This window comes from Myripristis murdjan, chromosome 15 (assembly GCF_902150065.1).
Source record: "Myripristis murdjan chromosome 15, fMyrMur1.1, whole genome shotgun sequence".
NCBI lineage: Eukaryota > Metazoa > Chordata > Actinopteri > Holocentriformes > Holocentridae > Myripristis > Myripristis murdjan.
Genome location: NC_043994.1, coordinates 14,343,835 through 14,356,002, shown reverse-complemented (window position 1 = coordinate 14,356,002; position 12,168 = coordinate 14,343,835). Strand labels below are relative to the sequence as shown.

At 45.0% G+C, this 12,168-nt stretch overlaps 1 protein-coding gene across 2 annotated transcripts; it reads right to left on the bottom strand.

Moving 5' to 3' along the window:
* Positions 1–3,265: 3,265 nt before the first annotated feature.
* On the bottom strand, positions 3,266–12,021 carry klf5a (Kruppel like factor 5a). 2 transcript variants are annotated; one of them, XM_030070645.1, is made up of 4 exons: positions 11,719–12,021; positions 9,466–10,573; positions 7,734–7,793; positions 3,266–5,701 (listed from the first exon to the last, which is right to left on the bottom strand). In XM_030070645.1, exons 1-4 carry the CDS (start codon positions 11,881–11,883, stop codon positions 5,523–5,525), a joined length of 1,512 nt encoding a protein of 503 aa, XP_029926505.1. In that variant the 5' UTR covers positions 11,884–12,021; the 3' UTR covers positions 3,266–5,522. The 2 variants fall into 2 exon arrangements, with proteins under 2 accessions (XP_029926505.1, XP_029926504.1); XM_030070644.1 differs by lacking the exon at positions 11,719–12,021 and adding an exon at positions 11,322–11,531.
* Between the last annotated feature and the right edge of the window lie 147 nt (positions 12,022–12,168).

Here is a 12,168-nt window from a genome sequence, read left to right as displayed (position 1 = left end):
TTGATCCAAGATTATTATGTTGGGCTAGTTTTTGTAGAATCTGTCACCTTATTCCTATTACTCATTGCGGAGTGATGTTGAAACATCTCGATGACTGATATGCCGAGGCTATGCTGTAATGTATCGCATGCTAAGATAGTGAAATAATAAAGCTGGAATTACTGAGAATCAGCAGATCGCATGTTGAAAAAAAAAAGAATATTATGAGATTCCAATATTCAGAACAGCAGCTGAAACTACTGAGGCTAGTCTTCTTTTTAGATTTCTGTTTGAGGTATTCGTTTATTTGAAAAAGAAGGACATCCACCAGAAATTAGACTGTTAGTCTTAAGAAGTCGGTACAGGTGGATAGATCCAGTTTCCCATTCTTCTCTGGCATCTTTTTTGTACTTTGGGTGAACTGTTCCTTTAAACAATACTTTGCTGTCAAGGTTGTTTAAACTAAGCATGATCTGTCATCTCATCAGCAGGTTGACATGTTGAGTGTTGATGAGTGAGACGTTACGGGTTAAGAAGTGCACCGTCAGAGTGATGGGAGGTGTGGAAGTGGAATAAACTTTGAACTTTGAGGATGTGTCAGGGTTTTTTTTTTTTTTTTTTTTTTTTCACTCACAGCAGAACCTGTGTGATGATGAAGCAGAAGCATATATCAGCAGCTGTTACACTGAATTTGTTGACAAAGGTCTAACATTTTTGAACTATTGGGCAATTCACATTTTCCAAAATGGACGTAACGTCTTGGAAAGAAACCCTCCTGGATTTTCTACCTCTGATATTATCTTTAACTTAGTGATAGCACGTCAGCTGGCCTGCTATCTTTTCCAATCTCTGATAAACATGTTCTATTCTGAGAATATTGGGAAGGGTTGACTTTGGAGGGAGGTACATGTGTGTGTGTGTGTGTGTGTGTGTGTGTGTGTGTGTGTGTCTATCCGGGCTCCCTGTGGTCATTGTATTGGTCTTCTGAGTGGGTGGTCTGTTCCAAGAGAGCAGTACTGGAAACATTACACCTACATACACACACACACACACACACACACACACACACACACACACAGAGAGAGAGAAAGAGAGAGAGAGAGAGAGAGAGAGAGAAAGAGAGAGACTCCGAGGAAAACTGGGAATCACACCAACGCAGCACAGCAGAGGGTGGAGCAGGCAGGAGCCTTCTTCCAGATGTGTGACATTAATTTACTTGATCCAAAACATGAACCGGTAGCTCCCACTCACTCACTCCCACTGTGTGTGTGTGTGTGTGTGTGTGTATGTGTGTGACAGACTCTATCCCTATACACTTTGCTACATACACAATATATACCTACATGTCACATATATCCAGAAATAAGAGCCCAGAAGAGAAAAGTGGAAAGAGACAGACGAAAACAGAGGAAAAAGGTAAAACAAAAGAGGAGGAGGAGTGTTATCTCCTCTTTTCAGATTTCATCAGTCAAGTTTTACCTCTGAAGGACAAGAAAAGGGGAGGAGGACGGAAAGACAAAGCAGAGAGGAGGGGAGCAGGGGGACGAGGTGCGTGAAGACAGAGGAAAAGATGAGGCGAAAGGAGCAGGTTATGAGAACAGTATCCACTCTGACCTCGGGAGCAGCGCCCCTGGACTTTCATACAATACTTTCCACCGGGGAGGAGAGGGAGGCGGGGAGGAGGGGATGGATACGGTGTGTGGAAAGACAAAGAACGAGAAAATGAAATTAAATAAGAGCGGAGGAGGAGGAGAACGAGAGGAGACGTAGGAGGACGGAAGTGGTTGATTGGGTCCCCCCAGAGATTCTTTTGTTTAGATTGTTCTGCATTTCACTTCTTTCGCTTCTCTTGCAATCCCCCTCTCTCTTCTGACATCTGAGGTAGATTACAATCGAGACCCTGGGTCACATTTATGACTTAAACCAAGAACATATGGTGTGAGTGTGTGTGTGTGTGTTTGTACGTGTGTTTGAGTGTGGTGGGATTCCCCTCTAGTCCCCGAGTGGTGGTCAAATTTATTTTCTTGTCCATTGTCTCCTGCTGTGATATCAAAGGCCTATTGTTTGTTGATCAGCAAGGGTGCTGCAGGTTACTTGCAGGTCCCGGACCAGAGCACATCTCCTCTCCTCTCCTTTCCCGTTCGCTCCCCTCTGTTCTTATTTCCCCCCCTTTTACCTTGTTCTTTTCCGAACACTTCCCTACCCATATCTCCCCTTATCATCTCCTTCTGTTGTAACTGCAGTTTCATGCTGGATCTAATGCAGAAATCTCATGTATCGGTAGCTTGGATTAGTGCGAACTCAGATTTTAAAGGAACACATCACTGAAAATACAAAAAGACATTTTCCCACTTACATCGAGTGCAGTATATGTCTCCATAGTATTTGTGCGATTTGGTGAGGTTCCCTGTCTCCCTTCCCTTAAGTGCTATGACCCTGAGTGGGTATTCATTTGTGGAAAAACACAGTAGCAACAGCTCTTTTCACAAACAATGACATGGATACCTGACATGATCCAAAATGTTTGTGGGCAAGGAGTTTTGTTGGGAAGTGTGTCCTGTCAAAGAACACAGGCAAACTGTATCTATCCGCAATCGAATGAGTGCAAATTAGAGACGGATGGATGCGGTTTGCTGCTGTTTTCTTCGGTAGGCAGTTGTTCCCAACAAAACTTTCCCCCCTTGAGCTGTTGCTGATGAGCTTTTCACAGCATTTCTGAGCTCCACAAATGAATGCCCATTCATCCTTATTGTACTGGGGTACCGAGAGACAGAGGAGATCAGGGCAGACTGGAAACCTTGCCAAAAGCACATGGAAACTATACAGATTGATAGCTTGAACTAGGGGGTAAGAATCCATCTTTTTTTTTTTATTTTGGATTGCAGATGAACAGCTCCTTGAAAATTTTGTCTATATCCCTTCTTCTTAAGGTGAATCCTTGAAAATGCAGTTATTGAAATAGGACTATAGAATTTCGTCAGGGGGATTTTGAGTGAACTGATCCTTTAAAGATTAAGGGGAGAGTGGTTATGCCTCCAGGGATATCAAGCAGGCATCTGCCGTCACAGATGTTTCATTTAGGCGTTCAGCACCTGCAGACGTGCTCATGTAATGTCTGACAACACACTCGGCTATTCATTATCATGAGCCTCTTCATCAACAATAGTTTCAACATAAACCGCACGCACATCAAAAACTCCAGCGCACAGCCGCTGAACACGCCTCCTGTAGGCGCCGGAGAAGAAGAACAAAAGTCCCACCATTCACCTCAGTAAGAGAGCACGTCTGTAAAAGTGTCAGTTGACTTTATTAGGATTGGCTTCACTCAGTTGAAGAGAAAAAAAACAACTTTTGTCTTTGGAACGTTTACCACAAAAAAAAAAAAAAAAAAAAAAAAAAAACAAGATCTACAAAATAGGTTGTTCGAAGGACAATATAAAACAATGGCATCAAAATATCTTTGACAAGGAAACAAAACAAATAAAAGGCTCAAATAGTTTTGGATGCAGGGCATGTTCCTCTCTTTGCCCATTTGTTTACAAAACAAAACTCATAACAAAAGAGGAAAAAAAAAAATCAATAGATATTTACAGTGCATATATTTACATTAAGGCATTTTAGTTGGGGAGAAAACGGTTGATCTGATCCAACCCCACTTCTACACAATCAAATAAATAGTCAGATTTACCATGATACATTACAGTGCTATATTATCTTTAGGCTACCTGCAGTGAATGAACAAACACAGTTATAGACACAGGCTAAATCAAACAATCAAAATGGACACCGATGCATAAAAGCACAAAAGACTGTCCACGTCGGATCAGTTGATGTAGCTGTTGCCAAGTTGCAAATTATTTGTGTTACAGAGCCGGAGGGCGAAATCCCTCCAAGAAAGAAGTGACTCTTGGCTAAAAAAAAAAAAAAATCGTGTCCATGAGGCAACATGAGCCGAGCTGTTACACTGTAGTTCCTGTGGGCCTGGATGACAAATGACCTTGTGGCTTATTATTACTGAGTCAGGCCGAATATCAACACTGATCTTTAGAAAGAAACAAAACAAAAACAGCACCATGTGTTAAAAAGAACTGCCCAAATTGATCACAGCTCTCTGCTACCATTGATCAAACCAGAGATGGAGGCACTTAAAACAATAAGTTGATGATGAAGACGGCTGATACATGAGACGTTACTTTGGTTGAGACACACTGGAAAGCAATAAAAAACTTTGGACAGATGTACAGAAATTTAGCTTGTTTTTTAAGACAGCAATGTGTTCCAGATGCTCCACCATTGATTTGGGCTTGGGTATCGAATGCAGTCATTTCTGTTTAACTCTGCATCAACTCCACAATATGTCTACGGCTTCGGCGGACATTTTCTCCGGTTGAACAGCCGTCGAAACACAAACTGAATAATTCATCATCTAATTGCAGCTCTTTAGCAACCATCCAGCCCCCCTCTCTTTGTCCATCATTCCCAGGTCTTCTCTCAATCTAAAATCAGAAATCTCTCTCCATCTCGCTTTCTCTCTCTCTCTCTCTCTTTCCCTGCCCTGTCTCTCCACTCACTGGAGTATTCAAGGCTTTAATTTTTAATATCTAAAAAGCAATGATTTGTGTAGTGTTCAGTGATTTGAGTCCAGTGGCAGTAGTGATGGTTTTCCAGTGGTGAATGAGATCTCTGGGCCAAAAAGCCTCAGACAAATTGACCAATTCAAGTGCAAACCGAAGGATTGGTTTAAAAAAAAAAAAAAAAAAAAAAAAAAATCAAATAATAAAATAACATAAAACCTCTGGATCTTCCAGTTATATCAAACAACTAACAAATAAACAAACCGACAAATAGACAGACATTTGGTTTTACTAGTTTTGAAAAAAAAAAAAGAGCTTCCCCTTTATAAAAAAAATAATAATAATAATGACAAAACAAAACACAATCATGAAGCCAGTTCTAAAAGTTAGAACAGAGACTAAAGCTTTACAGGTTTTGAGTGGTAAGTGCTTTCATTCCAGTCATACTAGACAATCCTAAAAGGCTGGAAACCAAAGTTGGAGCTACCATTTTTTTTTTTTTTTTTTTTTTATTGTTTGATTTTCTTGTTCTTTGTTTTATTTTTTTTTATTTTTATTTATTTTTTGTCTGAGGAAATCAAATCTACACCTAGGTGGCGGATAGGGAACCAGGATTTAAATCGTCCCATTTTCCATCTTCCAAAACGATCCCCTCTTTATTAAGAGCAACACGTTTATTGGGCCACCCAGCCATTTTAGCACATGATCACAGTGCCAGTAAGAGCTGCAGCGTCAGTGGAAGCTGCTTTGCATGACACAGCTTGTAACATTTTGTGTGTGTGTGTGTGTGTGTGTGTGTGTGTGTGTGTGTGTGTGTGTGTGTGCGTGTGTGCGTGTGTGTGTGTATGTGTGTGCCTGTGTGGCAGGTGGAAGGTGTAATGTAGCGCTTTTTGAGGCTTGTGTGCCCGGTGACATGGCACAAGGCAGCGCTTGTTTACTCCTAGTGTGTGTTTGTCTTTGCGAGCGCTGTTAGTTCTGGTGTCTCTTCATGTGCAGGGCGAGGTGGTCGGAGCGGGAGAAGGAGCGCGAGCAGACGGCGCACTGGAAGGGCTTGGCACCTGTGTGCTTCCGGTAATGGCGTGTCAGCTCGTCTGAGCGGGCGAAACGCCAGTCGCAGCCGTCCCACGTGCACCTGTACGGCTTCTCACCTGAAGAGGGAGAGAGAGAGAACGAGAAAAATTGGTTTTGGCTGAGCACAGCGGCACTCTTTAAAACAGCGCAGGGTGTTCTCTTGCTTGACCACCGCTGTACCATGTGATCATGACCGAAAAACTACAACACAGTATGACACACTAGAGAGACGTGGGACTTCTGACAGAACCAGTGGCACTGATGTTATCAGTAATTTAATTGGAACAGGCACCCATTCCCTGACATCCCAGGAGTCATGTATTAGGGTGGAGGAACTGGGAAAACAGGCCTTACTGGAAAGTCTGGTTGTCTAGCAACAAACGCACTCGCATCAGTGTCGCTCAGGCTTTCATTTATCACTCAGAAACACTGAAAGGAATGGAATTTCCCAAGGACTACTTGCCCAATTGTCTGCCTTTGAAATTTCATGTTTCCCTTTTGATGGTTATGCTTTTTTACTCCAATAATCTCCAGCTGCAAACCCAAGCCCCAGCTGAAGCCCCACAGTCTTGCCTCCCAGCCGCTGTCCTTGCCCCCCCGTCCTGCCACAGTCGCAGCCGCAGCCCAGGCAATCACGACGAAGACTCGCTTAAACAAGCACGCCAACCAGGGGTGGCATTAAAGCAACAATCTATTACGAGACAAGAGTCTCCAAACTGACTCACACACACCTAAAACCTGAAGCTGGGCCATGGCACAATGAAAAGAGAGCAACAAGGACTGCAAGACAGGGAGGAGTGTTCGGTTCTCACATTCACAATGCACTTACACACATACACACACACACATACACGCAGGCGTGCGCACACACATGCACACAAACAATCACGGTAATGGATGTTGATGGGGATTAGAGTGGGGACTCCCACGGGGGCACAAACGCATTAGGAATCATCTCATACAGATTACTGACAGGTGTGTGTGAGTGCATGAGTGTGTGAGAAAGTGACTGAGTAAGAGAAAAAGAATGAGTAACAGACACAAAGACGGAGAGAGGAGGAGATTCAGAGAGGTCGGCTTGGCTGAGCCGGGAGGATGGCAGAAAGCAAAGAGGAAGGGGGTGAGGTGAAAATGGTGGGGGGAAAAAAAAGAGAAAGTGACGGAGAGATTGACAAAAAGAGAAAATAAGGACGTTGCCGCTACAGCATAGCTGGAGCCTGTCCCTCGTCATGTGTCGTGTTCTCATCTTGTGGTCTGTAATCATCACGCCGCAATCAGCCTGCAGTATGAATGACGCCAGAACTAACTGTTGTGTCATGATCACAACAGTGAGATGGAAACCACACACACACACACACACACACACACACACACACACACACACACACAAGGAGCTCTGTATCAGAATCACTTGGAGATTTTATGTGTGTGTGTGCAGCCAAGGAGAGTGAATGTGTAGATATCAACAGAAGCTTGGCTTTGTTAGCCTATGAGGGAGGGGCGGGGGGGCACCTAACCACTTGTTTGTTGACTTGTGAACCCACAAGTATTTGTTTTATGCAAATGTGAGACAGAGGGGAGGAAAGAAAGAAAGAAAGAAAGAAAGAAAGAAAGAAAGAAAGAAAGAAAGAAAGGAAGAACAGAGATGAGGAAATGGATCTTGAAAGCCCCCAGAGGAATGGCAGAAGTACAGATATGAGGGATATGATGATCCAGGATATTTTGGTATCAGTACAAACAGATCTCGTATATTTATAGTGGCAAACAACCCAACTAGTCACAGAAAATCAAAATATTTTAAGCAGTGATGTCTGAACAGGAACCCGGGGTCGCAGGGGAGACAGCACCACCGTCTAGCGCTGGCCACAGTGACAGTCGTACAGTCATGCGCTGGCAGAAGTGTGTCACTTCCACCTGTTTTGATGGAATAGTATATTGGGCAGAGGATGGGAATGGGGTAGGATAGACTTACACACACATGCCAAGAACACAACACTCTGCCTAGCAACATGGTGCCAGCGCAGATACCGAAATATGAGTCGCGTGGGCAGCGACGCTTTTTAACGAGTCCCTTTTAAAAAAGATATGTTAATTAGAGGAGGGTCTTACCAGTATGAGTCCTGAGGTGGGCTTTCAGATGGGAGGACTTGGTGTAGACCTTCTTACAGCCTGTAACAGACAGAGATAAACACAAGAGGGGTGGGCTTAACATCCAAATCAAATTAATCCAAGTAATACATGTGCCAAAATGTATTTACCAACTTAACTGCTGTACTGCATGCCAGAAATTTGATCTAACGGATCGGTCAAATCTCATTAATCCAAACCACCCAAGAGCAGAGCCAGTTTGAACTAGACAAATGTCTGTATTATGGAAATTATTGGTCAACACATCATTTAGATTATCGAACAGTACAAGTAAATGCACTGCCAACTGGCCCGCGCACACTCATTAGCCAGAAGAAGTGTTTAATTAAATTTTATATATCAAAAAGGAAATTCCAACAATTTCTTGCAAAAAATGGAATGTCATTCTTGCAGCGCTGAAAACTTTTCTTCATGGTGCCAAATAGTTTGACACAGTAGTGAAGTAGTAGTTTCAGATGACTAAGATCCTAACTGCAATGTGTTGCAGGCAGCATGTTGACTCGAATGATGCAAAACCAGTTTTAAATTATTGTAGAGAGAGAAGCAGAAAATAATTATGTTACAATAACGGAAAACACAGATAGTGTTCAGTTTCCGATGCTTTCATATATTGCAGAGCAGAAACAGAGAGCAACTGCAATTAAAGAGTGAGCAGTGTGCGTTTGGTTAAATGGTGGATGTGTCCAGCTTGTGTAGCTGTGAGGGATCTGCTGCATCTGAGTCTTGGAATAGAGTTAAAGAAGTTATAAAAGTCCAATCTGGCAGTGTGTGTTCAGAGACGTGTGCTAACATGCAGCAGGAGGCTCCTCTAAGCCCATTTTACACACTGCCACAGGCTAGTTGACATTACATGTCCTACAAGTAGCTGCACATCGTATAACTTGTGTGTGTGTGTGTGTGTGTGTGTAGCAGGTTTGACAGTACTTGCGTGCCACACAAGTATGGCATGATTATCACAAAATGACTTATGAGGATATTTTCTCTGATCCTCAGAAGGTAAAGGGCGATTGTGTGTGTGTGTGTGTGTGTGTGTGTGTGTGTGTGTGTGTGTGTGTGTGTGTGTGTGTGTATGTGTGTGTGGGAGAGAGACAGAGGAAGAGATAGAGAACAAACTGTCTTCGCGCAGTAAACACAGTGGGTCAACCATCAGCAGGTTAAACTTAATCTATTAACCATGTAGGTGCATTCAACAAACACCCACACACCACAGGTTCATGCTACTGAATCACACCAGAGCTCAGTTTACAGCCACAGCCATCTAGCAGAGCTCATTGTTCAAAATGCCACAGACGTTTGAGGTATGATAATAGATGGAAAGAAATTTTCAATCCGAGCAGCTAATTGAAAGGCAGTGAGTCATCTGCTACTGCCAATTTAACAGTAGCAGTTTTCAAATGAGAATCTTCCAACTCTAATTTTTTTCTTTACCTGAAATAAATGTTTTTTTTTTATTTTTCTGTGCTGTGTGCTGAGTGCTATGAATGATTCACAGGCCTGTGAATTTAATTAAGAACACACCACAATGTCAGAAATGCATGGGTGTCTGTGCAGTCTCAGATGAAACCTATTTTCTTAAATCTGACCTTCTGTGGTTACTAGATATTCACCTGACTGCAGTGCAATGAGAAAACAAAGCATCAGTGTGGTGAGGGAGTGTGTACACACGGCAGTGCACACGTGTCATAGCTCTAACCTGGATAATCACAGTGGTGGATCCGCCTTTTCTCCAAGTCAGGGTTGTTCCTACGGTTGTAGCGGACAGGCATGGTGGTCTGAGCTGGGGTAGGGGTGGAGGCAGGGGGGAGGCCTCCAGCTGGGCCTGGGACTGCGGTCGGACCTGTGGCCAGGGGCAGGGCTAGGCCTGGGCCGGGACCAGGGCCGAGCCCAGGGGTGCTACCTGCCAGCTTGGAGGCGATGGTGGCTGCATAGGAGGGTGGAGGAGACAAAGTGTGGAGCAGCTCCTTCTGCCTGTCAGGACTGCCCGGTTCAGAGCTTGGCGGAGAGGGGGGCAGGTAGGGCACCTGCTGCTGAAGGAAATGGGTGTGTGTGTGAGCGTGAGGGTGTGCATAAGCCCCGCTATTCAGACCGCAGTAGGCAGGCTTTGCGGTCTGCTCTTGCTGAGATGCGGAGGAAGCTACTGACAAATCATGGAACGGTGTGTGGATAGGTGAAGGGCCCGTGTGTGGTATTTGCTGCTGCTGCTGATGGTGCTGCACCTCCATGCCATTACCATGGTGATGGTCCAAGTCGGAGTTTAGGAGCTGAAACAACGAGCCGCTGTCGTCATGGTGGTGCAGAGAATGCTGCTCAAACTGTGACGTCATTTCCTGTTTCACAAACACCTGTGACACCGAGTCAGTGCCACGGCTACTTCCCGACTGGTTGAAAACACTGAAGTCCGGCAACCCTGGTAATGTCATGTTTATGGCTGACGTTTCCATAGCAATACCCCCGCTGCCATGCCCAGAGGTGCTGCCAGCACTGGTGGGGGTGGTGTTGCGGCACTGGGGCTGCATGTTGGGGGAGAAGGACGGGGTGGCGGACTCTGTCTTGACTTGGGCGAGACCTGTGTGGCTCTGCGGCTGAGGGTGGCGCGCCTGCCGACACAAACCCATCCTCAGGTAGGCCACTTCAGGCAGGTAAAGATTCATGTTGAGGGTGTAGGGAGCCCCGGCTTGATCATCACCAAAGAACAGATCCACTGAAGATGCACTGTCTCTGTGTGATTTCTGCTGGTTGTCCCCAGGTGGTGGAATGGTGAGAGGCTGAGGGGAGAGATACCTGTCCAGCTCACACTTCGCCTGCAGACACCAAAACAGAGAGAGAAGAGGGAGTTATTTCATTTTATTGTCTTAAGCTACACTCTGGAAGGAAATTAAATTCACCCGGTGATGAGCCTAGTAAAATGATTACTGCCCAAACACAGGTTCCTCAATGAACCAAGTGCTCCATAACAGTCATCACCAAGCTATTCTGGGGCGCTATTCTGAGAAGACAAAGGTTTGATAGGACAGTCACCACTAAAACATTTATCAAGTAGTCATCAATGGGTGGTTGCTAAATTCCCTCTCTGCTTGCAAGGCTGAACTCATAAGGCAACCAGACAGGGCCAAGTAGTTGAGGATCAGGCTATTTAAGTGGCGAAATTAAGTAATCACAACTATAGCCAAATTTCTGGCACCGGATCTGCTGAATTTTGCAGACATGATGCACAAACTGGCATTACAGGTGCACGACATTATGTAAACAAAACCTTTCTCTTATAGGGGTGTTCCCGGGATAAAACCCTTTGCGGGATAGGGGGGGTTTGTGCTCTCATGCACATGAATCTGGGTGATCCTTGACATAAAAAAAAGTTTGGGAAGCTCTGCAGCGAAGGATGAAACAGAAACAACATGACAGGGGAGCGGGGAAACACCCATGCCTCCCAGTCCGCCGCAGCAGTCTTCTGGGGCTGGGCTGCTATTTCTAGGGTCCTGATCCTACCAGCTGTTAGAGACCTCTCTCCTTCACAAGTTTTTTGGTTAGTCGGGACGCAGTTACCGGGACCTTTCTGTGCGAGGCTGGAGTCAGTTGTTGTCGGCGTGGTATGATGGTGAGATCGGACGCCAAGAAGAGACCAACAACTGGTGACCAACTGGCTCCATAGAAAACATGCGGTGGAGAATGCGTTTGCAGGCGGAATAGCTCGGCTTCACGTTGCCGTCCAGCTGGCTTTACAGGCATGCCCTGATCGCAGTCTACGCCTACTAGCTGCGATGCCAACAGCGGTACACGCAAAACAAAGTAGGCCGAAAGAAATTTGGAGGCTGGGAATTAAAAAAAAAAAAAAAAAAAGCGGAGGTCTACAACCAGTCTGCCACGCCCATTCAATGAAATATGAAGGGTTTCATCACTAGTCATAAATCGGCGTTCATCAACCCGGTTTAATTTCAGGAGGGGTTACCTGTGTGTAGTCGTTGTGTCCACTCCGGTCCGTTTCTGTGATCTTGGAGTCCAAGCCGAATAACGCCGAGTCCTCCAAAGGGAATCCGCCGGGCAGGGTCGACTTCAGCAGCGGATAGAAGGGTTCCTCCTGCCCGCCGCCGCTCATCGTTAGTGTCGCGGCCATAAACCTCCGCTGCAACCAAACCCTCTCCACCTAAAACGTGAGGTGCCTTTTTTTTTTTTTTTTTTTTTTTTTGGCAAAAGACAGATGCTACAGCGTAAAAGTGAAGGGAGTGGAGCCTGCGAGGTTATGTGTGTGTATGTGTGTGTGTGAGTGGTGGACTAGTAGTGTGTGCCTGTCTGCTACATCTCCTTTCACTTGTTTCATCTCCCCACTGGACCAGAGACAGTTTTCTATCTCTTATTATAGGGCGGGGCGGACCGGAGCACTGTAAATACAGCAGATGCA